Raw genomic sequence first — 26,764 nt, 5'->3', positions numbered from 1 at the left:
TGCAGGGAGGTGACAAGAGCTGGGCGAGTGAGAAACAGAACACTCAGGCTGCCATTCCAGACGCTTCTGGTCTGAGTGGTGCCCCAGAATCATCAGGGGTCCCTCACTAGCTGGCCGAGCAGGGGGCTGGCACCTGGGCCTGGCCGTCGTGTCTGCCAGAGCATCACCTGACAGAAGCACATTCACTCCCCTGCCCCACCCCCCGTGACGGTAGTCCTCATGACCCAGGTGTTGCGTTTGACACCACCAAGAAAACTCCATGAGCCACCCCCGGCCAGCCCGGCGGGGCGGACGTGAGTCAAACACCGGGGAAATGGGTTCATCTTTCGGCCACTCTTCTGTACGGCTTTTTCTGAGGGCTGGGCAAATGCAGACCAGAAGTAAGCGGCCTCCTCCCCAGCCCCTCAGCCAGCAGGAATCAGGGCCTTTAACCTTCGGAAGGTCTGCCCAACCCTGGGAGCGTCCTTAGCTGCAACCACAGAATTAAACCCAGGGCAGCAACCGCCGGCCACACATGGCATTAAATGTCGCCGAGCTGACGCCAAGGGAGGAAATAGCAGGCTTCCCGCCCCGTGGCCTTGTAGCCCAGCTCCCAATCGCAAATGATTCCCCCTACACACACACACACACACACACACACACACACACACACACACACACAGCAACTCCCAAGAGCCTGGTCGCTGTGTCTGACACCGTGCTCGTCACGGCAGCCAGGTAAGGACACCGTTCCAGCCCCTCCTGGAGCCCAGCATGGGGCTGCTGTGATACAGGCGCAGCCAGCACCCTGGGGCGGAGTGAGCTGACCCCGTGCTTCAGCCCGTGCCAGCCAGGGCTGGGTCTGCCACTTGAATCCACAGCGTCACAATGGCAACAGTGGCCAGGGACAGGGCCTTCTCCTGTCGTGTCCTGCTGCATCTGAGGGCCCTTAACTCTTTCCAGTCCCACAGGCTAGGGGAGCTACCACGTCCACAGCCTGACACTACTTCGATTCTGTTCTCCGGGTCCAACTAACGCAACTATGGTGATCACCCTATTTTTCAGAGAAACATAAGCGATTGAAAATACATGTCAGAAACTTGTCAAACCATTACCTACATAGGATCTTTTTTTTTTTTTTCAAATGTGCTTTCTTGGTAAGGAAGCTGTTAGGTGTTATATACACTTAAGTGACTGACACCAGTAGTATGGTTATACACATAGGTTATGATACAGAAACACGTTCTTGGGCTCTGAAGCGACCCAAATCTATCCAACGAGCCTGGCCAATCATTCTCCACGACAGAGAAGTGAGAGGCTCCAGGCCACGTACCTTTTCAGAGTTCCCAGGCGGTCTGGCACGCAGGTGGCTACGAAGTCCATCAGCAGCTAGAGAGTGCACAGACCCAGTGGTCTCCCTGGGAGACCAGGGCGTAGAAGACCTGGGCACACCCTTGGTGAGTTAGGTACAAGACTGCGATGCTGACATCCGCAGAGCATGGTGTGTGTGCAAATCTCACCATGCCCTCGAGGCAGGAAGTTTGCCCCCCCGTGGTCTGTCACTCCCTCCTCCACCTCCACACGCCTTCGCCAGCTCAGCCTGCAGATGCCCCAGCCGAGGGGGCTCGGCTGCTGGAAATGTGTCACCAGTATCATTCATGTCCTCTCTCCACCTGTACCTTGTAATCAAGTAGCTTTCTGAAGGGGACCCAAAGGTGGTTTGGGGAGCCCACGGGCGCCTGCCGGTCACAGGAAGCTGTCCTCCACCAGGTCCGAGGAGTCCATGCCGACGTCATCCAACATGTCCATGTCCTCGATGGTCTCGTCCTCTCTCTTCAGGAAGGTGGAGCTGCTGGAGCCTGTCTCAATGGCACTCTCCTCGGAGGTCTGCGAGCTGGAAGGAGGAGGGCCCACGCAGGTTGCAGGAGGTGCCCAGGGAGGCGGTGCCTCAACACCCTTCCCACTTGGACAGCAGTGCTGTGCCCGATCACCTCAGCTGCCACCTTCCTTCCCTCTGCCCAGTTTCTCACCAGCCTTGACCCCTACTTTCCCAGCTGTACCCCAGTGCAAGGAGAAATGAGTGATGCAAGGCAGAAGGAAGGCAAAGCAGAAGGACCGGATCAGGACAGGTGCGATCCAGGCAGCCACCTGAACTCCAGGTGTGTGTACTAAACTGGACTTCAAGGTGGCCCTTTGCCACTGAACCTGAACTTGCCTCCTTGCCTTTGCTCCCAGGTGCACTACCTGTTCAAGTGACTGAACAGGGCCGCAGCCGTAAGCGCCAAGCACAGTGCCCAGCACGCAGTAAGGGCTCGGTGGACAAGAGATGCCCCTTGTGGCTGAGCTTGGAACAGCACGGGAGTCGGGGAGACACATTTGGGTGCCCCCTATTCACGCAATCAAAAAATCCCGAGTGGGCACGAGGGGCTGCAGAATGATTGCACAAGATTTGTGTTACAGAAAAAAGAAAAAGCAACCTTGTATGGCCTCAAACTGGTTGGCCCCAACATCAAAACAAGCTCCTTTGTTTTATGAATTCCACTTCTCCAGCCCCCGACTGTGACACGCACAGGGCTGCACAGGGCCTAACCGAACGTGGAGGGAGGCTGTTCCAGCTCTTCTGTGCATTCTTCGCCCTGGGGACAGTCTGTGGCCATTCCCCTGTACCCGTCTGTGACCTCTCGGCGTTGCCATGCCTTGCTCCAAGCTGCTACCGGCTAGCCAGCCGCTGCACAACTCGAGACACAGAGCAGTGAGGACACAGTGTCCCTTCCTCTCCCTAGCAGAGAACCCAGTCCAGCCAGCTGCCACCAACCATGACTCCAGTGTTACTGCCTGCTCCTGAACCCCCGGGGTCACTGGGCTGCAGCTCCCCCCGGCCTGAGCCCCACCCTGACATCTGGTCCTGCACCTCATTCTGAATCCATCACTTCCAGTCTTGATCACTGTCCAGGCCTGCAGGCCTCCTCCCCTGGGAGCTGCACCTGGGTCCTGTCTGTGCTGAGAGTCTGAGCCAACCCAGCAAGGGCTGCTACAGGTGCTGGACTCCTGCCTGGGTCCCAGTTAGACCGCTGACATGGGCCTCTGGTCCCTGTCCCCTGCTCTTGCTCTGCCAGTCTTTCGCCCTCCCAAAAGGCAGGGGTGTGGGCAGCAAACACTGAGTGCCAGCCCACGCTCATGGCTTGCCAGGCGCCCGGGAGACCCAGTGAACTGGCCCCTGACCCCACTCCCTTTCCACAGCCAATGTCCTGCAGAGCCCAAGGGTGTGGCTTGGGGGCTGACTCTGTGCACCTGGGCCCAACCTCCCCAACAGACACCCAACTCCTGGGGATACCCCTTACCCAAGCCAGCCTCCCTCACGGCTCAGGGTCTACACTCCCACCCAACATGGGGTTCCAGGGGCCGCTCCTCATTCTCAGATAGAACAAGCCAGAAGCTGGAAGCGTGCCTAGGTCTGGGGAGCTGAGACATCCCAAGTCCAGTTAGAAGCAGAGCCCTACACAACAGAGACACTTCCAAGAGCCACTGTCCTGAAACACAGAGCCGCCACCTACTGGAGAGGAGCCCCCAGCCCCCTAAGCCCCTTGGGCTCCAACGCCCAGCGCCCGGGCAGGCTTGTTTGTTGAAGGAACATAAACACACGTAAGAACAGGCCTGAGTAAGTAAATGCAGCCAGGCCGGCACCGCGCCCCGCTGCCTAACCGCCGACTCCAAATACAGGAAACGCAGGAGCTGTCCTTTCCAAATGACCTGGTCCACCCAGCAGCCCATGCCCACGGGGCTACCCCAGGCGCAGCCACAGGCCTTCTGTCCAAACGACTACATGCGGTTAACCAAATGACCAGGGAGGGAGCAAGAACGAAAGATGTCCCCAGCAAAGAACAAAGACACGGACACAGGCCACGTGGACCCCAAGTGGGGGCCACAGCCACCGCCCTCTACCTTCGCCCAAGTAAGGCAAGCAGGGGCGTGGGGTGTGCGAGTCAGGGTCGTCGGCCGTGGTTGACGAGGGCACCACCTTGGTCATGAGTGGACGCAGCCAGGCTCTGAGCGCCAGTGAGTGGCTGTTCATGTGGTCAAGGGGGCAAAAGGGTGCTGGGAACTTCTAGAAAGCACAAAGCCAGAGCCTGCCTCCAGACCCACGCTGCAGAGTCCACAGAGGCGGAATGCAAGTGCAGGAGCGAGCGTTTAGTAATGTTGAGATTCCTCTTGGTGCTAGCACCAAGGCAGAGCAGGTTAACCCACCACCTGCAGCATCAACATCCCGGCTGCTCCACTTCCGATCCAGCGTCCTGCTAATGGCCTGGGAAAGCAACAGAGGATGGCCCAAGTGCTTGGGCTCCCGTACCTACATGGGAGACCCAGCAGAAGTTCCTGGCTTCTGGCTTCGGTCTGGCCCAGCCCCGGCCGTTGCAGCCATTTGGGGAGTGAACCAGCGGACGGAAGATCTCTGAGTCTCCTTCTCTGTCTCTGTCTCTCTGTGCCTTTCAAATAAATAAAATAAGTCTTAAAAAAAAAAAAAAAAAGACACTGCCTGGGATGACCACAACCCATTTCCATGCTTGGTCTCAGTCCTAGCTTGGCTTCCGACTCTGGCTTCCTGCCAGCACACACGCTGAAAGGCAGCAGGTGTCGACTCAAAGTAGTTGAATTTCTGCCACCCACAGGGGAGGCCCAAATTGAGTGCCTGGTTCTCAGCTTTGGCCACACCCAGCTCTGGCCATCATGGACATCCAAGCAATGAAGCCCCCTCCCCTCTCTGTCTCTCTCAATGTGAACCTTTCTGCCTTTCAAAGACTCGCCACTTAAGAATGGTTTTAAGTCACAGAATAAGCCACATTCATGTTAGACAGCCACCATGGGAGAGATTGCTGTGATCACAGCAGCTGACTGACCCGGTCCCTTGAGGGCCTGGGTCTCACACACACACACACACACACACACACACACACACACACATGGCCCCAGGACCAAGGGCACACCCTGGAGTCGCAGTGAGTCGCCTGCGCCCTGGGCTTACCTGTGACGGTTGCGTTTGCCCCCATCCTCCTCCTCCTCCTCAGGCATGGGGTCGATGTCAGGCAGTGGGATGATGTAGCCGCTGTCGGCGCTCAGCCTCTGCTCGCCCAGGCCACCGTCCCAGTCCTTGAGCTTGTCCTCTTCATTCTTGTAGGTGACACCGACGTACGCATTGTCCGAGTCCACGCGCATGCGGGCCACGGCCGGGTGGTCACTCTTCAGGAAGTCCAGGTGAATTTTCTCATAGCTCTGCAGGTGGACAGGGGAGCACATTGGAGCCCAGGCTGTGTGCGGCCCTAGCAGGAAGTGTAGCTGAACGTTCAGGACACAGGTGTATCTGCTGGACTGTGATGCCAGCTTCCCAGCTCAAGGGTATGGTGCCTGGCACAAAGGAAGGGCCATGACCCACACAACCTCGTACTCAGGGTCCCAGGAGGCCAGGGGCCATTGGTGTGGTGGTGCCAACATCCCATGAGAGCACCAGTTCAATTCTCTGCTGTTCCATTTCCAATCCAACGCCCTGAGAATGCCCTTGGGAGAGCAGTGGAGGACAGCCCAAGTTCTAGGACCCCTGTACCCCTGTAGCCATGCTCCTGGCTCCTGTTTTTGGACCAACCCAGCTCTAGCAATTGTAGCTATTTGGGCAGTGAACCAGTAGATGAAAGCTTGCTGTCTGTCTCTGCCTTCCAAATAAATAACTTCATTTTTACAATGATGCTAACAGCCCCTTTTCTGAGCCACATGCCCACATGCCCACATGCCCACATGCCCTGCAATTCCACCCAGGGATCGAGGAGAGCAGCTAGCCCGAGACCCTGGGGGACTGCACATCCTCCTCTCCCCATGGGGAAGCCTCACCGTGGAGACACGGAGCGCCCGTTCCCCAAGCACGGTCCCCAGCTCCTTCTGCCAAGTACACCTTTGACCAGCCCCAAGCCCGTTCCTTCTGCCTCTCACTAACTTGCCCTTTGTTGCCACCACATAAGGCCTCACATTCACAGTCAAGCTGCGGGCGCTGCCAGCATCTCCTTGTGGACAGAAAGCAGCCCTGGATCTGCAAGGGAGAAGCCTCTGCTGGGCTTGCCCCTCACCCAGGGAGACGCTGGGTGTATCTCCATGTCCTGTAGGGTGCCCTGCAATGCTTGCCACTGAGAACCAGCAGGGACTCAGCCGCTCAGGGCGCAGGCCCCCAGTACCCAGAGACTCCCAGCTGATGGCAGCTCCAGACACTCAAACACCCAGAGAACCAGGGGCTGTGGGTGCTGCGGGATGGGAGCATGCCCCAAGCACAGCCGCCAGGGTCACATGATAGCACGTGAAGCCTGGACCATGCACGTTCCCTACCCACCCCTCGGGCTCCCAGAACACATATATAGGCCTAAATGCCCTGCCAACCCCTCAGGTGGCCGGATCACGCACGTAGGCCTGAGCAGCCACCATCCTCTGCCCACTCCTCCGGTGCCCAGACCACTCGCATAGGCCTGGCTGCCCTGCCCACTCCTCTGGTATCCAAACCAACCTTCTTATACTGTCCAGGCAGCAGATTCTCCACGATCTCGCTCAGGTGGTAAAACGAGGGTCGTTTCTCCGGCTCACTGTTCCAGCACTTGACCATGATCTCGTAGCTGCAGAGGCAAGAACGCCATCTGTGAGCAAGGGGTCGCCCCAGGCCGCACACCTGTCCACCCACCCACCCGGGCCCCAGGACGGGGAGAGCCTCACACTTCACTGGTGGCATGGTCGGGCTTGGCCATCCGGTACCCGCTCTTGATCTTGTTGTAGAATGTGGAATCCACCATCATGCCAGGGTAGGGAGTGCCCCCTAAGGCCAGGAGCAAACAGCCATGACTCATGTGGGGCCAACAGCGGGCGAACCCCAGAGGGACAGGGCACTGTTGAGAAACACTGTGCACCCTAAAGTCTGCACAGGCCACTCCCAGCGCAAAGAACAGCTACCGTCACTAAATCCTGGGACCACAGGCCAAGCACCCCAGGCCCAAGTCCTACACATCCAGAAAAAGCCTGGAAATGTCGGTCATGTTCCTGGCTGCCAGAGCCACAGGGAACTGAACAAATGGGGCAAGGCTCAGTCCCATTCATGAAAAATGGGCCCTGGGTCATTCTCTGCACGTTCTATGTGGCCCCTTTAAGCCACATGCTGGAGTGGTCCATGGTGACCACCAGGGAGGGACAGCTAGGACAGTGAGCCCACAAAAGCCCCCAAGCCAAAAACACATCCTGGTGATGCGATGACAGGACAGGGAGGAGAGACAAAAGCTGGAGGGAGCAGGGAGGAATCGGCACAGCCCCCAGGAACCCAGCTCAGCCCACACAGGGCCAGTATGAAAACCTGTGAGTCCAGGTACCCCAGCCCTGCCAATGCTCCCCGCCACGGGGCAGGTGCAGGCCAGCACAAGCCAGCAGGGTGTAGACCGTACCAAGAGAGAAGATCTCCCAGAGCAGAATGCCATAGGACCAGACATCGCTCAGCGTGGTGTAGAGGTTGTCGAAGATGCTCTCAGGGGCCATCCACTTCACAGGCAGGAAGGTCTGCAAGGGACAGGGGAGACACTGGACCACAGCCCTGTGTACCTTAAGCTTACAGAGAAAGCAGGAGCACAGCTCCCGGGGCAGCCTTTTCCGCAAGGCTCGTCCAATCCTCTCTTACAACTCGGAGTTCCTCCCATTGAAGGAGTCATGGACAACCCCCATCAAAAGCCTGATAAAATCTTAAGAGACCGGAGCCACGGCCCCTGAAGATGCCTGCGTGTGTGCACCTGCTCTGAGCACCTACAGCTGACTCTGGGTGACCTCCCTGACTTAGCACCAGAAACGGGTGCAAGATCTCCTCCCTGCTCTATAAAAGGGAACCAAGACACAGCAACCTCCCCTCCCCAGCCCGGGTAAGGGGCGCCACTGGCCTGCCCACTCAGACAGCCCGTGCTTCCCACACCAAACCTCCCCAGCCCGTGCACCCCAGGAGCCCACCCACAGACTGTGTGTGTACATACGCTGCCTTTGGAGACGTAGTTGGAATCATGCATGATGTCTCTGGCTAGGCCAAAGTCACAGATCTTGACAATCTTCCCTTGTGCCAGAAGGACGTTGCGTGCGGCCAGGTCCCGGTGGACACACTGTGTGCGAAGGGGACCTCATGATGTTAGAATCTCTGTGTTGGTGACATTCTCCCCCGCCCCCCCCACCTCCCAGCAGACAAGCCTCTCCCTGCTGACACCCAGGAAGTCCACCTGGAACACAAAGCCCACCAGCCCCCAGGTTTCCCTCGGGGCCTCCCCAAAGAGAAGACAGGTGGGAGCATGTCCCGGCCCCCCTCTCTGCGTCTCCTTCCATACCCCCCTCGCCCCCTTCCCTAAAGGTGGTCACTGTTCTCCAAAGCTTACATTTTTGGAAGCCAAAAATTCCATGCCACGAGCAACTTGGTAGGTGAAACTCAACAAATCCAACAAGGTGAGGCCTTCGGAGTTGTCATCCGAAAGGAGGTTCTTCACTTCCGAATCTGCGAAAGACAAAGTAAATGGGTCAGGGCAGGTGTACGGCCGAGACTCACCACCTGCGTCTCCCACCAGGCGGCGCTGCGGGGCAGCTCCCCGTGCAAATCCCATCTTAAAGAATGGAGAACTGTGGGCAGGTGCGGGGTGCAGGGGGTTAAGCTGAGGCTCACGATCCCAGCATCCCACCCCAATGCAGCAGTGTGACTCCCAGCTGCTCTGCTGAGCCAGTTAGTGGGCTGGGGAGCAGTGAGCCCTGCCACCCACTGCAATACCCAACGGAGTTCCTGGCTCCTGTCTTGAGCCTGGCCCGGCCCCACATGCTGTAAACCAACGCTGAAACACCACTCTCTCTCCTTCTGTCATTCTGCTTTTCAAATACGTGAATAAATCTTTTCAAACATTAATATAGAAATCTTTATCCAAAATCTGAAATCTGAACTGTTCCAAATTCTATAATTTTGGACCACCATTCCGAGACGCCACTGGCAGAAAATTTCATATCTGACCTCATGTGTAGGGGCAAATAATGGTGCAAGGGTGAACACATGGCTTGGGATGCCTGCATCCCGCACACACAGGGCCGGGGCCGAGGGCCAGCCCTGCTTCCCGCACACACAGGGCCGGGGCTGAGGGCCAGCTCTGCTTCCCACGCACACAGGGCCGGGGCTGAGGGCCAGCTCTGCTTTCGAGTCCAACTTTCTGAAATGTGCACCTGGAGGGCAGCAGGGAACAGCTCAAGCGCTTAGGTCCCTCCCCGCCATGTTTGAGACTCAGACCAAGTTCTTGGCTCCTGGACTCAGCCTGGCCCAGTCCTGGTTGTTTCAGGAGTGACTCAATAGACAAAAGCTCTAACTTCCTTTCAAATAAATAAACAAATCATTTTTAAAGTATAAACTCACCTTTAGGATGCACCTGGAACACAGAGGGATTTCATATTCGATTTTTCCTATCCTGTAATATTCTTTTATATATATGCAAATATTCTAAAATTTCAAAATATCCAAAATCCAAAATTATTTTATATTCTAAAAACTTCTTAAGGTCTTAAAAAAAATTTATTTGTGGGCCTGGCACAGTAGCCTAGTGGCTAAATACCTTGCCTTGCATGTGCCAGGATCCCATATGGGCACAGGTTGGTGTCCCAGCAGCCCTGCTTCCCATCCAGCTCCCTGCTTGGCGCCTGGGAAAGCAGTTGAGGACGGCCCAAAGCCTTGGGACCCTGCAGCCGTGTGGGAGACCCAGAGGAGGTTCCTGGCTCCTGGCTTCGAATCAACTCAGCTGCAGCCATTGTAGCCACTTGGGGAGCATCAGTGGATGGAAGATTTTTCTGTCTTTCCTTCTTTCTGTAGATCTGCCTTTCCAATAAAAATAAATAAATCTTTAAAATGTTTATTTATTTGTTTATTTGAAAGTCAGAGAGAGGGGGAGTCTGAGAGTGACATATTCTCTCTGCTAGTTCACTCTCAGATGGCAGCAGCAGCCAGGGGCGAGTCAGGCCCAGGCAGGACCAGGCGCTCAGGAGCCTCCGCCTGTGTGCCAGAGGCCCAAACACTGGGCCGTTTTCCTCTGCTTGACTGGAAGCGGAGCAGCCAGGACACGCCCAGCACCCACACCAGACGCCAGCACCACTGACAGCAGTTTTACTCACTATGCTACAACGCTGGCTCCTTTCTCCTTTAGACTTTTATTTATTTATTGGCTTGAAAGGCAGGATGAAAGAGTTCTTCCATCTACTGGCTCACTCCCAGATGCCAGAAACAGCCAGAGGAAGCCCACCCGCGGGAACAGGAGCCCAAGCACATGGACCATCACCCATCACCTTCCCAGGGGCATTAGCAGCAAGCTGGAGCAGCTGTGGGGCTCGAACCGGTGCCCCAACAGAGGATACAGGTTTCTCAAGCAGCTCCTTCAGCTGCTGCCCATCCACCAGCACCCTCAACACTTGCAGTGCCCAGCACCTGGTGAGGCATCAGCCCAGCTGGCACCTGTCGGCATCTGATTTACACATGCCCACACAGAGCCAGTCGGCTGTCCACACCGATCCTTAACAAGCCTTCACACAGAACTGGTTCACCTCCTAAATGTCTTTTTCCAATCTCAGCAAGCCGCCTTAGCTATCTTTAACACACACACACACACGAGGACCCTCTGGACAAGGAGCATCCAGCAATCGCTTCATTTTCTTTTTCAATCCACCCTGAACTTTTCCATCCGTGACCGGACATAGGGAGGGCCCACGGCCCTGCATGAGCGCCCTCCCCCTCTGGCCCTCCCTCCCTTGCCTGCCTGGCTCGCTTTCACTCCCTCCTGGAAGGGCCCTAGGGCTGTCGAGGAAGATGCTGGTGGAGGCCAGCAGGGCTCCGTGCTTCATGAGAACGTTCAAGCAAGCAAAATGTCTCTACAGCCATTCATGCCGCTTCGAGCCCAGGCCAGAAAGTGGGGTGCTGCCTGCCAACAGCCCACGCCGGGGCGTGAGTCAGATTCTCCTGGGTGTTGACTGCCAAGTGCACCACCAGCCCGGCTGGCCAGGGAAGCGATGGCAGCTATTTTTAAAACCACAGGAGGGGAGGGGAGGCACTTGCTCCAATGCTCTCCCTGGCTCGGCCTGCAAGTGCTTGGGAGTTCACCCACTTGGCAAGCAGCAATGAGTGGGACCTGGAGCGGCCAGAATGGAAAAGGCTATTGTTGCAAAACAAGCTTTTTTTGCCTTAATGGATTGTGGCTCTCGCTTAGGAACCCTGAAAGCATCTCAGAGCACAGCTAACAACTGTGGGGTTTTTTGCAAACAACTTCCACAGCCACTCGTGTCCACTGGTGGGTGGGAGCCAGGGAGCAGAGGCAGACCCTTGAAGCGAAAGCCAACGTCGGAGTCGGCCGCTAGCCTTGTCCTGCAGGTCTGCAGCGGCCTGCGGGGGAGGGCTGTTGCCTGGGTGGGGCCTGTCTCACTTGCAAATCAATGCAACCCACACCACACGCTCCTGTGCTTCCTGGAAGCACCTGTCAGCAAAGCCAGCCTCCCACTGTCTCCCTCACCAGCTGCAGGGCCGGACGGTTCTGCTCTAAGGACTAGGGCGCGCTGGTCCACATCTAAGACTCCCAAAACCTCAGGAGCAAGCCAACCTAACAACTTTTTAATTTTGCGAAGTGGAATAAAAGCATCAACGATCATCACTGCTTTCATTGTGGGGGAGGGGAGGAAATACTGCAACACGCAAAGCAAGGTGACTGTCGTGGAGTGACCTCGTGCTCCAAGTGTCTAGGTGGCTCCCTGCATTAACTTCCCTCTTCCCGCTAAAACACACCAGACGCCAGGTCGGGGGAACCTGCCGTTGGGGACCACAGCCCCATCCCGCTGGCCTTCCTGGGAAGACCCGACAGGAAGCCAAGCCTCGGGGATCCCTGACTACATGGTGGGCGCAGACATGTTTACCTAGCATGGATTTCTTCTTGTAGGAAGCCGGGCGGTCATAGAGTGACCGCTGGATGTCCGCGTACTTGGACACCTCTTTCCTCTCCAGCATGGGCACGTACTGCGTGCTCTCGGCTTGCTTCATGTCCATGTAGTCACCATTGTTCTCGAAAGATAAAATCACGTAGCTGTGAAGGCACAGAAAGAAACTTACCGGGGTGTCCCCTGCGGGCCTGGTCACCCGACACCCAGCAGGCCACGGCCCACAACCTGCATGTGGGACACTGCAGACGTGGGGGGCTCCCAGGGCAGGTGAAAAACCAAGCCATGTGCACACCCTCCGCGTGCATGCTCTCCACGGGGACCAGGCTCTGGACAGTCACCAACACGTGAGTCGCTTTCCTATAGGCTGGGCCAGGAGGAAAACCCTGATCCTAGAGCACAGTGAGCCTGGCACCTGCCAAGGACGGCCATGGTCAGTGTCCACCATTGGCCTCTGCGTCTGACTCCTGACCCCCTGCACCTGCAAAAGCAGGCACCCCTTAGGACCACGTCTAAAACTCCCACAGGCCCCCAACATCCTACAAGGTGAGGACATGTGGACTTGGACATGGACCGGGTGGTCTGGCTCAAGCCCTGCAGCCACGGGCACTGAGCGGGCAGCCCTGGGGCCCAGCAGGCCGTGGAGCCTTTCACCGTGGGGGTGAGGACTGCTGGGCAATGCTGTGTGGCAGCCTCGCTCCCTAAACCCACCTGCGCGTGCTCTCGTCCGCTGGGTTCAGACCAAAGATGTCCAACTCTTTCTTGGCCTTCTCCGGGTGGCGGCTCAGGAAGCTGTCCCTATTCTTATGCAAATAGTTAACCAAGTCGCCGTAGAAGCAGTACTCGGTGATGATGTAGATGGGGCCTGTGGGGAACAGAAATCAGTGAGAGGAATGTGATGGACAGCAAAGCCTCCAGCTGCCACGGGGCTCAAGCACGAGGCGTCCACCCAGGGGGCCATCCCTCTGTCACAGCCCTCATGACAGCAGGCAGCGAGGCCTACCCGCCTTGGTGCAAGCGCCCAGCAGGTTGACGATGTTCAGGTGTGGCCCCAGATGAGTCATGATCTTCAGCTCCGACATGAGGGCCTGCTTCTCGCTGGATCGGGCCGTGGCTGTGATAACACCATCACACATCAGCACAACCGAACCCACCCGCTTCCAGCTCCCGGCCAGAGCCAGCGGGACCGCGGCTGGTGCTGTGACCAAGCTCACAGCGTCTCCCGAGGGTCTACGGCAGAGAGCCCCCCTCATCTAGACTAACAACCCACCCCTGGTCTTCAGGGTAAAAACCTGAGCAGGGGCACAGTGGACAAAGCCACTGCGTGGGACACTGATCCAGCATCACCGTGCCAGCCTGAGTCCCCACTGCTCCACTTCCCACCAGCTCCCTCATCCAGCATCACAGCGCCAGCCTGGATCCCCGCTGCTCCACTTCCCACCAGCTCCCTGCTGATGCACCTGGGACAGCAACAGAGGCCACCCATATGAGAGACCCGGATGGAACTTGTGGCTTCTGGCCGCAACAGGCTCGGCAGTTACAGCCATTTAATGAGCAAACCAGCTGGTAGAAGATCTCTTTTTCTTTCAAGTAAATCTTTTAAAAACTCCTAAGTTTCCAACCCAGGGGTGATGAGCTGAACTGACGACACAGACTAAACACACAGAGATCCGTGGAGGGATTGACCCAAGTCCCCAGGATGGGGAGGCACTTACGTTTCAACATCTTCACAGCCACCTTCATCACAGGCTGGGACCGGCTCAGTCCATAGGCTGTGCCTTCCACCACCTTCCCAAAAGCTCCAGAGCCCAAGATCCGACCTGCAGACAAGCAGAACCATCAAGCTTTGTGCACAGCAGCCGGCGTGGGAGTGTGCACGTGCGTGAGCGTTCCCTGCATTGAGAGCACAGAAGGGTCCCTCCGTGACTGAAGGGATGCGGGGGATGCAGCCCCCCGTGTGCCAGCTCCCGCCCTCTGTGTCCCACCTGCTGAGGGTGACACTTTGGCAGCTGTGGCAATTGAGACACTTCAGACTCCAGCCTGGGTCCAAGCTGCTGCCTGCACATTCTGGGCTTCATGATGCCAAATGCGAAGGGCACATGGTGCCACATGCCCGGCTCTTAAAGCTCACAGGCTCAGAGGGACACTGCCCAGCGGAAAAGACCTGGGCGTGTGGGATGCCCAGAGCCAATGCTGGTGGTCCTCAGCACTGGCCGTATGGCTGCAGTCCTGCGTGGAGCAGAGAGGTGCAGTACAGCTCTTGCCACAGAGAGCTACCCTTGGCCTTATTAACTCTGCTGAACTCGTCCCTTCTCTGGAGAGGGAGGTGGGATGACATAAGCTCAGGTGTGCGGACTTGACATTGGTGGCAGCTCAGATGCCCTGTACGATTCTGGCATCAGAAACTAAGCCTGGCTGGGCCTTGCCATGACACAGGTGGGTAATGAGACACCCAATCTGGCATCTTTTTAAGCCCAGCCCAAGGCAGGCATTTGGCACTGCCCAAGACAACCACAACCTCTAGTGGTGAGCCTGTGTTCCAGTCCTGATCCAGCTCCCTGCTAACGTGCCCCCCAGGGGAAGCAGGCAAGGGCTTGAGTGCCTGGGGCCTTGTCACCTTGAGGGAGACCCCAATGCAGCTGGTTTGGGCCTGTGAATGCAACATCACCACCTCTCTGCCTTTCAAATAAACAAACACCATGTTGTTATAATACAAGCTGCCAGGCCATCCACAGTGACAGAACCTCTGGCTCCAAGGCCCCCGGCCTGTCTTGCCTTCATGCTTTCCGAATGCGATTTGAAACACCAAACAGAAGCTTCAGATTCTTGATCCGGGGCAAGACTAGAGCATGGGAGTTATCCACAATGGGCTGTCTTGATAACTTTTACATATTTTGCTGAAAACGTGCTTATAGGGACCAACACGAGCATAACGTCAGCTGCCACCTGCGGCAACGGCACCTCACGTGGGCACCAGTCTGAATCCTGGTTGCTCCACTTTCCATGCAGCTCCCTGCTCATGCATTGGGGGAACGGCAGAGGACAGCCCAAGTCCCTGCACCCACATGGGAGAGCCAGAAGAAGCCCCCGGCTCCTGGCTTCAGCCCAGCCCAGCTCTGGCTGTTGGAGCCATTTGGTGGGTAACAAGCCCACGGAAGATTGTTCTCAACTCTGCCTTTTCAAATAAATAAAATCTTTATTTAAAAAAGCCTACTTATACTGTTAACTAAACTGGATCCTGTATTTTGCCCCAGGTCAGGAACTAGCCAAGCTGTCTGCACAGTGAGAGGGGGGTCCAGGAGTTCAGCCCTGCCCCCAGGAGCTCACCCAGCACGAGTCCATCTCTGGGAAACTCCCAGCGCGAGTCATAAGGCAGCTGCATGGGGTCCACGTAGATGTACTCGTGTCCATCGGGGCTGATGGACTCAATCACCCTCCAGCGGATCTCGTATCTGGGTTTCTACGGACAAGCAGGACAGGTAGCAGGTGAATTACCACTCACTGGCCCAGGGCACCAGGGAGGGCTCCTGGTGACGGATGCAGCGGGGTCCCCAGGGTTGGAATCTACCTGTTTCCAAATGACAACCAGGATGATCAGTGAGACAATCACAATCACCAGGAGTACCAGGACTGCGGCTGCCACGGTGAGCTCGGAGCGCAGGCCTGGGGCGGGGGAGGGGGGGGAGGGAGGGAGGGAGGGAGGGGGAGGGAAAAGGAGGGAGGAGGAAGGAGAGGGAGAGAGGGAGGGAGAAGGAGGGATGGAGGAGGGAGAGGGAGAAGGAGGGAGGGAGGAGGAGGGAGAGGGAGAAGGAGGGAGGAAGGGAGGGAGGGAGGGAGGGAGGAGGGAGGGATGGAGGAGGGAGAGAGAGAGGGAGGGAGAAGGAGGAAGGGAGGGAGAGAGAGAGGTTGGTGTGTGAACTTCCTGTCCCTTGTAAAACTGTTCCCAGGAAACACTGCCAACTCTCCCACAAAGACACAGCAATCGGGAGCCCAGCTCTGCACAGACACCCCAAGCAGGGGGCCCTCAGGGCTGACTCTGACCTTGAAGGGGACCCAGGGCTGCCTTCAGGGCAACAGCCTGCTCAGGTTATCACAAGCTGGTTTCAAAAGGCCTCCTAGCTTTGTTCTATTCTATGGATTTGGGCTCCATTATTCACGTTGAATTCAAGCATGTCTCAGCTGCTTGAAGAAGCCACAAGATGGGAAAAATTTTTTCCCAGCCAAATCTGGGAAGACACTGGCTGCCCAGGCTTAAGGGCCCTGTCACACCATCCCGCAAGCACCTGCAAGGAGACCTCTGCCAGACACAGTTCTGGGTGTGAAAGCCCTCATGCTGGCCCCCTGCCTTGCAGCTGCAGAACCTTGGGGACCAGGAACCCTGCTGGGAGTCCTAGGGGACCCAGGCCCCCATCCGATGACCCGGAAGTCCATTGCACTCTCAAGCCACTCACTGGGAGCCACCAGCTTCAGCTCTCGGTTCTCGGTCCCCAAGGGATTCCTGGCCAGGCAGCGAACCGCCAGGGTCTCCTCCACCTTGGAGAAGGTGAGTCGACCCTCCACCACACTCCTGCCTCGCGGGTGGGTCTCCGTGACAATGTTGGAGATGTTGCTGGCCAGGATCGTCCACGACGTGTCATTGTTACACCTGGAGAGGCAAACAGATGTCAAGGCAAAGCGGGGGGCTCGGGGTTGGAGACCCTGGGCACAGGTGCACCTGTAGGCACAGCCTGTTCCCACCCGTGTTTGGGGGAGCTACGGGTCAACCTTGAGGTCTGGTGATGAGCGTGAAAATGCATTCGCTCACGATTAAGAGGAACACCCACACGCAGACAACTGACAGGTCACGCCTTCAGATAAGTTCTGTAAGACATCACTGCACCGATCACCCTCAACTGGAGCCTCTGGGCCAATTCAGATCTCCACTGCTCAGAGGGGCCCAGAAACCACCTTCTTGACACCCACCTGGGACACGCTTTAGCCATATGGCCTCTAGCCTCACCATGGACTCATGAGACCTCAACTGAGGCCGGCCAAGCCGAGGACACCGGTGTCAGTCTCCCAGTCAGCCACCAGGGCTTCTAGACTTAGCTGGTGGGCATGGGTGAAGCGTGGAGAGGCCCAGCATACAGCAGGTGGGCGAGGGTGGGTGTGGGCAGTCACCCGACAGGAGGTGAAAGGTCAGACCAATGGCCTGGCTCATAAAAACCCCCTAGGGCAGTCATCCTTATGACTTCTCTGGGGTTTGGCACTGTGGCATGGTGGGCTAAGCTTCCATCTGTGGCACCAGCATCCTGTATGGGCACCAGTTTGTGTCCCAGCTGCTCTGCTTTCCATCTAGCCCCCTGCTTATGGCCTGGGATGGCCCAAAAGTGGATGGTCCAAGTTCTTGGGATCCTGCCATTAGGTGGGAGACCAAGAGGAGGCTCCTGGCTCAGCTCTGGCTGTTGTGGCCATTTAGAAAGTAAAAGAGAGCTCTCCTTCTGGTTCTCCTTCTTTTGTAACTCTGCCTTTCAGGTTCTAAAAAATAAATTAAATAAACCCTAAAACAAAACAAACAAAAAAAGCCCTCTTCTTCTCAGGCTAGAGATCTGCAGAGCAGCTGGAGTCTCAGGCCGGGTCCTAACCACTCCGCACGGAGCTGCACAAACCCGGAATGGCCCTGTAGGAGCTTTTCGTCAACTGGGTTGTGAGCCTAAGAGGGCGGTGAGAGCGACAGGCCTGCACTGGGGGTGGGTACCCCCAAGGGGCAAGGAACAGGGGGCTTCCGTACTTCTTGATATCCTTGCAGATGAGCCACTCGATCTCGGGCGGGGGCATGCCGCTGGCCGTGCACGTCACGGTCTGCCCGCCGCTGGAGCCGTGGTGATCGTCCACCAGGTCCAGGATGGACGCGGGAACTGGAAGAGATGCACCAGTCAGAATGGAACGCGCCGCGCAGGAGTCGGAGCCCGGGCACGCGGGCACGCGGGCACGCGGGCACGTGCTCAGGCTGCCTGTGGCATGTGGTTCGCACGGCAAAGACGCTCTTGAAAACAAAACAAAACAAAAAAACCAGCAGAGCCTGGGCTTCAGGCCATGGCAGCCCTTGGCCGGGAGCTCTTAGCGGCTCTGGCTTTGAGAGAGTGAGTGAAAGATGTGTCGGCTCCCATCACAGGCCTGCTGCAAGGAACCAACAAGCCCACCCAAGGCTTAGAGACTTCAGAGACCTCAGCTGTGCAGCTGCCCCTTTGCCCATCAGCAGGGCAACTAAACCAAGCAAAAATCCCCCAGGACAATCCAAGGCCACTGGGACCACGAGGTGGGACTGGCAGCCTGCTCAGAAACTGCAGGGCCCACAGGGAGCTGCCAGCACCTAGAAGCTCCCCAAGAGAACATTCCAGAATACCCCGGAAACTTCTAGAACCACTCTGGTCCCTGGTTCTCCTCCACAAGCTGGCTCCCCAGAGCCACTCACTCACCCACCGAATGGCCGTCCCCTCCTGTTCCCCACCTTGAGTCAAGAGTTCGAATGTGTAGCTCTGCACAGCATCTTCGTTCTGAACCACGATGGTGTAGTGGCCGCTGTCTTCCTCCTTGGCACGGATGAGCTTCAGCTTGCATCGGTATCTTGGATCAAAGATATTTGTTTCAACAAAACAGGATGGCACACACGGCATTCACGTGCGCCACCAGCAGCTTGCATCACAAGCCCACGTCCTAGGGTCAGCTCTCGGTAGACTCAGCCTCCACCTGAGGCACCTGTCCCCCATTTGGATGACGGTTCAGGTCCTGGCTGTTCCACCTCCCATCAGCTCCGTGCTAATGGCCCGGGAAAGCAGCAGCAGATGGCTCAAGTCCTTGGGCCCCTGCATCCACACAGGAGACCAGGAAGAAGCTCCCGGCTCCTGGCTTCAAATCAGCTCAGCTCTGGCCACTGCAGCCACCGGGGGAGTGAACCAGTGGGCAGAAGGTCTGTCTGTCTGTGTTTCCTTCTCCCTCTGCATTCTGCCTTTCAAGTAAAAATACATAGATCTTTAAAATAAGTTGATAAGCATATGCTCCTCCTGGGCCTCCCAGATCTTAATCCCAGTGGGGAGCCGTGGAGAGCTCAGGCAATCCCCGCCCATTTCTCACCCTGCACAAGGACGACACCCTGGATGCTGCATTCCAGATGTGGGAGCTGAGGCTGGGTGCCGACCCAACCTCCTCCACCACTCCTTCAGGGATGAGCTGCATCTGCCCTTCCCATCAGAACACAAGGACCCACGGGATGCAGGGCCCCAAAACTAGCCTGGGACATTCACTGCTCCAACACAGAGAGCCCTGATGGGGACAAACCGGCTCTGAACAAAGCCAGCAGCACCGGCTCTCCTGGCAGCGGGCAACCGCTTTGCAAGTAATGAGGATCATCAAGGCAGCGGTTCTAGGTCAAGGGCTTCCATTTCACTCTCTCCTGACCGTCAGACTCACGCACCATGACCTGGCTGCAGCTGGGGCAGGGACGGCGAGCTGTTGTGCCCTGGTGTGACAAGGCCCTCCTGCCCAGGGAGGCGACCTCCCGGGGCCCCTGACCTCGGAAGTGCCAGGCGGGCTCGGAGCTGCAGCTGGGGCAGGGATGGCGAGCTGCTGTACCCTGGTGTGACAAGGCCCTCCTGCCCAGGGAGGCGACCTCCCGGGGCCGGAAGTGCCAGGCGGGCTCGGAGCTGCAGCTGGGGCAGGGATGGCGAGCTGCTGTGCCCTGGTGTGACAAGGCCCTCCTGCCCAGGGAGGCGACCTCCCGGGGCCGGAAGTGCCAGGCGGGCTCGGAGCGGCATGGTACCTGGTCTCCTGGACCTTCTCCACGTCGGTGGTGATCTCGGTGAGATTCTCGATGAGTGTCAGGCTGTCCTTGAGCCAGGAGATGTGGGGCGGCGGGTAGGCCTGCACATCCACCACGAAATGCCGGACCTCGTGCAGGCCGATGGCCTCGGACTGGCTAAAGGCGGGTTGGATCTCCACAAAGCCCTTCTCTGCAGGCGGAGGGTTGTGCGTTCAGTGCAGGCCAGCCCGCACACACTGGCGGTCAGTGGCACGGGTGACAGCGGGCAGGCGGACGTACCATGCACAGAAATGGTGACCTTCTTCATCTCCTTGACCTCCCTGGTGGCCTGGCGGGCGGCACACTCGTAGTCACCGCTGTCCTTCACCGTGGCCCCAGGCACCGTCAGCGTGTACACAAGCTTGAGGGTCGGGACTTTGATCTCTTCCAGCGCCGTGACACCTTTTCCTCTCTGCGACAGAAAGAGAGAGAAAACCGTTTTGGAGAAGAGCGAGAGAGAGAAAGAGAGATTCCACCCACCAGCTCATTCTCTGGGCAGTCACAATAGTCAGGGCTGGGCCAGGCTGAAGCTGGGAGCCAGGAAACTTCCTCCCAGTCTCCCACGTGGGAACAGGGGCCATTTGCTGCTATCCCAGGCCATTAACAGGGTCAGAGATGGAGCAGCTGGAACCTGAACTGGCCCCCATCTGGGACGCCGGTGCTACAGGCTGTGGCTTTACTCGCTGGCCACAGTGCCAGCCCCTCTCTGACTTCTGAAGGAGTAAGCTCAGGTCCCTGGCACCTGTGGAAACCTGCCCAACCTCAGACCTCCCCACGCCCGACCAGCCAGCTGTTGCCTGACCGTTTTTATCTGTTAATGTCTGAGTGGCAGAAGAGGCCAGGACCGTCAGACTCACGCACACAAACACTGGAGTCGCTCCCCGAACATCACCACCTCCCAGTAGCTAGAACCAAACCAGGCCCAGGGTTAGGGACAGATCCCTAGGAACCCACAGAGTTGAGTCACCGCCTAGGGCCTCCGGGGACGGGCGGGCGGGCACCTCAGCAGGAAACCAGAATGGAAAGAGAAGCCAGACGCCCAATCTGGGCACTTTCAGGAGCTGCAGGCGTCTGAGGCAGCAGCTGAAGCACGTGGCCAGTGCCCACCATGGATGGGCCCTTGGGTGCTGCGAGCTTCCGGCCAGGGCCAGAGGCTCAGGGATGCCCAGGCAGGAGATGCCCCTGGGGGCAGTCCCTCCCCATGCCCAGAATACCTACCACCTCGCCAGGGTAGGCCCACTGCAGGTCCACCACTTCGTTGTTGAAGACAGCACAGGTGACCACAATCGTCTCCCCAGCCTTATACACCGTCTGCAGAGCCTCCATTTCGAGATCCAATTCCGAGGTAGCTGAGAGAAGAACCGACACAGCGGGGGGAGAGCCGTGAGAGGCAGGATTGAATACAGCATCGTGTGTGTGTGTGAGAAGAACTCATTTTGACACCATGCCTATCAGGTGGAGGGAGACAAAATTTGGAGGGGGGAACCTCAGAAATCTTGAGCTGACAGAATTCGTGCACAGCCGAGCACGTGGTTACGGTGCAGAAATACAAAGAGAGACACTGCCGGTGAAAAGAACAAGCAATGGAGTGCCCGGGGCTCAATGTGCCTGCCTCGAGTGAGTTCCCAGCAACGCGGGCAGCCTTGGGGCCAGCCCTGCAATGGGCACTGGTGCTCCAACCCTCACCCTGCCCCTTCTCGCTCACTCTCAGCTGCCCGGAACGAAAGATCAGGAAGTGGTCCCCACGTGGCTCACATCAAAGGAAGTCCACAGGTCCACCATCGCAATCTGCATAAATCCCTCGCCTTCGAATGAAATGAATCTAAGCATTTGCACCCCGTCCCTCGCCCCAGGGTGTAGCTTTGTTGGCAGCACCTGTGCAGCCAGGGATGTGAACAAACACTAAGAGGCTCATGCAAGGAGAGAATTGCTGGCGGTATTTCGCGGTTAGCTGAAGAGCCAGGAGTCCCTGCACACCAATGCAGGCACACGCGGCCTTCCTGCTCGCTTTCACCTGGCCAGCCTGGCACTGGCCAGGGAGCGTGGGGACTTCAGCGCCTCCAGCCGCAGGGACGGTGGCGTGCTAGGCAGCATCCCCCAGGCCCTTCTGGCAGTGCCACCTGCCGCCCACATGGGAAGCGGGAGGCGGAAGGAGGGGCTGGGTACCTTTCAAGGCATAGATGTTGAAGGGAATCGTCTGGAAGGTCCTCCCATGGACAGTGGCCTCGCACACGTACGGCCCCATGGTGAAGGTGCCATTGAAGCCATGCTTATTGTCGTAAGAGGCAGAGACCACCCCATGGCTGTTGCGCAGGGTGACATGGGTCTCGGGGTCCGTGGTGCGACACGGGATGATGGCTGAGTCGTCGTCTTCCACGATCACCAAGTAATCAGTCATCCCCAGGGGCACAAAGGCGACATCCGGGTCTGTGTGGGGAATGGCAGGGGATGGTTCAGGCCCGGCTCCCGCCCCCACCCCGCCACCAGCAAGAGCCCCATGCCCTGGCTAGGACACCGTCCCTGCTACCATGAATTGCCTTGGATGTTTTTGTTATGTTTTGTTTTCAGAAGATTTACTGATTTGTTTGAAAGGTAGAACTACAGAGAGAGCTCCCATCCAACGGTTCACTCTGCAAATGGTTGCAATAGCCAGGGTAGACCAGGCCCAGGAGCCAGGAGCTTCTTCTGGGCCTCCCACACGGCTGCAGGAATCCAAGAACTTGAGCCATTTCCCAGCCACAGGAGCAGGGAACTGGGTCAGAAGTGGAACATCTGGGACTCGAACCAGTGTCCACATGGGATGCCAGCATCACAGTCTGCAGCTTAACTTGCTACAGCAACTGCTTGAACCCCAATGAAGACTACCACAATGAACAGAATACAAGCCAGAAACTCAACTCAAACTTCAAAGAACAAAAAAATGAACAAAGTAATAGAATCTAATTCTGTCAGAAGAAAAGGGAATTAATCATAATTTTTAGGCCATGAAATGTATTTAAAAACACTTAATGGAACCTATGCAATATTAAACATATTAAGCCAATATGCGCTGTACCAGTATCCCACATAAGCGCCAGTTCATATCCCAGCTGCTCCACTTCCCATCCAGCTCCCTGCTTGTGGCCTGGGAAAGCAGTTGAGGACGGCCAAAGCTTTGGAACCCTGCACCCGTGTGGGAGACCCAGAAGAAAGAAGCTCCTGGCTCCTAACTCCCACCTGACCCAGCCCTGACCATAATGCAGCTATTTGGGGAGTGAATCAACAGATGGAAGATCTCTCTCTCTCTCTCTCCGTAACTGCCTTTTAGAAATGTAAAAATAAGTAAGTAAAATGCCTTAAAAAAAAAAAGAACCCTGAGGTTAACAGGCTAGCCCGTCCAAGGGACTTGGCCAGCGCCCACTCACTCACCGGGCACATAGATATACACGTGGCTGCCCTCCACGTCGCCATCCTCCGTCTGCGTGTGGTTGTAGTAGCAGGTGTACCAGCCGGTGTGGGCCGCCGTGGCGCTGGCCACCTCCAGCACGGCCACAAAGAGGCCACTGTTGTTCTCCTCGCTGTGCACATCCACCATGGGGCTCTCATCCTCGGATGTGGGGTACTGCCAGTTCAGCTCGCTCTCCCCGGAGCATCGCAGAGAGAACGAGGCATTCAGCGGCACCACCCGCTCGCTGTCGCCCGGAGAGATGGACGGCAGAGGCAGCTCGCAGCGCGTGAGGCCCGACCCTGCACCAAGAGCCACGTGAGGCACAGCATGTGGCAGCCACGCTCTTCCGCATGAGCCCCCCCAAAAGCCTGGATCCCTGTGACCCCACTCATCACAGCCAGCTGCTGCACATTTGTTGAAGGCAGCGAAGGTTCTAGGCCCAGCCCCTCAGATCCACCCCTGTGGACATGGCAATGGACAGGGGCCACCTGACCCCGAGTCTGCGCACTGCAGGCTTTCACATGTGGCCAGATCTATCCATCAAAGTGACGGACAGCTTGGCGACTTAGTGACCGTTCACATGGGGGTCAGGTGCACAGGGTCACCACGCCTGTAGAGCATCCCCGCCCCCCAGGAGCCAAGGCCAGAGAGCGGGGGAGGGCTGGAGAACATACCTGCCAACAGCCAGCTAAGGACCAGGAAGGCTCGACAGGAGAGCACCATGGTTCCAGGTAGCTGCAGAATCAAAAGTCAGACAGAAACCACGTTAGTTGCCAGACGCAACGCCCAGCCCGGCAGGAGCACAAAGGCAAAGGGCCCCAGGGAGCTAGGACGGGCAGTGCCACTGCTGCACCTGCACACGGCTCAGTCACCCACAAGGCCTGCTTTGCTGCCTTGGACCCAAGAGCCAGGGGACAGCAGCGCTTCTCAGTGGATGGAGGTCATTGTGAAAGACCAAGAAGTGGATGCCCAAGCCCGCTCGTTCTGTCGGCCTGTGCCGTGTCCACCGACAACAGCGTGACTCTGTAAAGATAAAGGGATGTCCTCCAGGGACCGGCACCCACTGCTCTATCAGTCACAGGGTGAGGTGGCCGCTGTGTCCTTGGGGAGAGAGCCGACAGCTGGTGTCTTTGTCTTTGGAGGGGAGGGGGGCGCACGTCCTACACGGGCACCTGTCCGAGTCCTGGCTGCCCCACTTCCAATCCCGCTCCCTGGGAAAGCAACAGAGGACATGGGAAAGCCTCGGGCCCCTGCACCCATGTGGGAGACCTGAAGGGAGTTCCTGCCTCCTGCCTGGCCCAGCCCTGGCTGTTAAGGCCATTTAGGGAGTGAACCAGCGGATGGAAGCCCTCTCCTCTCTCTCTGCTTCTCTCTGCAAGCTTGCTTTTCAAAGCCAAGGTGACTCTCTCCCTTGGCAAGCACAGTGACCCGTGCCAGGTCAGCCTCAGGGAACCTGCTGGACTCCCTGTTGAGCTGAACTTAGCAGATCCAACACGGGCGCAGACTTGCCATGACAGTGACACAGGAGCGGCATCAGAGAGAAGGGAAGCGGGAGGGAAGGGGCAGCAGGGAGCACGCTCGCTCGCCTCCAGCAGCGTGCAGGGATCGGCAGGAAACCTGTGCTAGGCCGTTGGCCTTCAAGGACAACGGGGGACTGACCATGCACCCCAGCACATCACCAGGCATGCAGCGCTGGAAGGCAGGGAGGAGGAGGAGGTGCAGGAGAGAAGAAACTACCACCAGGCCCTCGCGCGCCCTTTGCTCACTGCCCCTGTGTCCTCCCTGGCTTCCCACGCAAGGGAAAGACCAAGCCTTGAATCGTCCCAGGTACTTGTCTGGTAAGAGGATCCCCTAGCACGGCTGCTCTTAAGAAGTGACTATGGGCTAGTGCGAGGGCTCAGTGGCTAAACTGTTGTCTTGCAAGCACTGGGATCCCATGTGGGTGCTGGTTCATGTCCCGGCCGCTCCACTTCCCAGCTCCCTGCTTGAGCCTGGGAAAGCAGTCCAGGACGCCCCAAAGCCTTGGGACCCTGCATCTGTATGAAAGGCTCGGAAAAGGCTGACAGCTCTGCTTCCAATCCAGCTTCCTATTAGTCCAAACTCAGCCAGGCAGCAGGTGCGCCCCCACCCCCACACTCACATGGGCGACCCGGATGGAGGTCACAGCTCCCAGCTCTGGCCAGCCCCCTGCCACCCGCCCCACCCTGGCCCTAGCCCTGGCTGTGATGGCCATGCATGTGGGAACTAAGCCATTTGGGATGGAAGCTCTCTGCCTTTCAAACCGAGTGAACGTGATAAACGGCCCCACGGCTGGTGGCAAAGATAGGCTCTGGCACCCCGTGTTGCCTCAGAGGAAGATGGGAGCCTAGTAGGCGTCCCAACCCATCCCCCTATTTCCTTATGCAAACTGGCAGAGGGGGCTGCTCTCCGCCTGCTGGGCTGCTCCTGAGTCAGAGAATCCAGATGCACGGGCCCAGTCCTGGCGGCCGTGGGCTCCTGGAGGCCCTGCCACGGGCCCAGGGCCTCCAGAAGGCTCTGTGGGGTGTGTGGAGTGGGAAAGGCAGAGCCAGAGCAGCCGCTGGCTGGGCCACAGTGAGTGGTGCACGGAAACCCTGACCCCCCCGCTGATAATCCACTTCCTGCACTTCAGATCAAGACCACTGGGTGTCCCCAAAGCCATGGCTGGTTCTGCAGCAAGCCTGCCAGTCAGGTTTCCCCTGAGGGCGAGAGGGTGCCAGGTCCCCTAGACCCACGGTATGCCTAATGCCAGCACAGTTTCTGGACACACACTTGGCCCAAGACAACAAGGCCTCCAGCCAACAGCCGTCAGCGGCTCCAGCATGCCCACATGTCCCCCTGTCCTGTGCCAACCACCCACTGGCTGCGGCTCCCACCTCAAGGCCCATCTGCCATTGGCACCAGTGCCGTATGGCCGCCAGCGTGGGGGACACGGAGCCCCCTCGCCGGGCACTGGGGCTCTCCAGGAGTCACCCCTGGCCCAGGGCAGGTCAGACCACATGAGCTTCTGCCACTAGGCCGTCTCTCCCCACCCGGTCTCTTCTGGACCAGAGGATAGGCAGCGCACTGTGGCAGTGAAATTCACCCCGCAGCCGCCCATCACTGTATCGGGGCAGGTCAAGCCTGGGCTACCCAGGCTGCAAGTCATCCAGGCTCCGTCTGGACATTTGTTGTCTTACAGTCCCAGGCAACTTCAGATGACAGCAGGTCCTTCCGTGGCCTAGTGGGGCTGCCATGTGGCTCCAGGGGCTGTGAGATTGGCCCCGTCTCCCAGACTAAGTCCCAGGGGGGCAGAGGGCAGCGGTCCACGGCCACTCCCACCCCCTCATGCAGCCACCAGCCTGTGCCACACACACACACACACCACCCATGCCCCTAGGATCGTGTCACGCCAGGCAGAGACAGGACGCTCAGCTGCAAACAACTCCAGGCAGCAGGCAGGCCTCCCACTCGCCGAACGCCCCCCGCTGCTGGGTCACAGGCCCCTGCCCCCACCCGGGCATGATTAAAGACCACAGGGG

The 26,764-nt window shown here is 57.8% G+C and overlaps 1 protein-coding gene across 1 annotated transcript; it reads right to left on the bottom strand.

The window, feature by feature from the left end:
• Positions 1–1,627: 1,627 nt before the first annotated feature.
• PDGFRA (platelet derived growth factor receptor alpha) lies at positions 1,628–23,948 on the bottom strand. Its single transcript, XM_040967092.1, has 22 exons — positions 23,900–23,948; positions 23,207–23,524; positions 21,965–22,225; positions 21,017–21,147; positions 20,039–20,210; positions 19,760–19,949; positions 18,452–18,567; positions 17,732–17,858; positions 16,413–16,606; positions 15,530–15,624; positions 15,289–15,421; positions 13,677–13,781; positions 12,965–13,075; positions 12,673–12,826; positions 11,941–12,107; positions 8,400–8,515; positions 8,010–8,132; positions 7,437–7,548; positions 6,721–6,820; positions 6,518–6,623; positions 5,000–5,247; positions 1,628–1,873 (listed from the first exon to the last, which is right to left on the bottom strand). Exons 1-22 carry the CDS (start codon positions 23,946–23,948, stop codon positions 1,726–1,728), a joined length of 3,276 nt encoding a protein of 1,091 aa, XP_040823026.1. The 3' UTR covers positions 1,628–1,725.
• Positions 23,949–26,764: the final 2,816 nt, after the last annotated feature.

Source organism: Ochotona curzoniae, unplaced genomic scaffold, assembly GCF_017591425.1.
Source record: "Ochotona curzoniae isolate NIBS_2020 unplaced genomic scaffold, NIBS_Ocur_1.0 scaffold_4506, whole genome shotgun sequence".
Taxonomy (NCBI): domain Eukaryota; kingdom Metazoa; phylum Chordata; class Mammalia; order Lagomorpha; family Ochotonidae; genus Ochotona; species Ochotona curzoniae.
The sequence above is the reverse complement of the archived record's forward strand: the minus strand, read 5'-3'. Positions and strand labels throughout refer to the sequence as shown.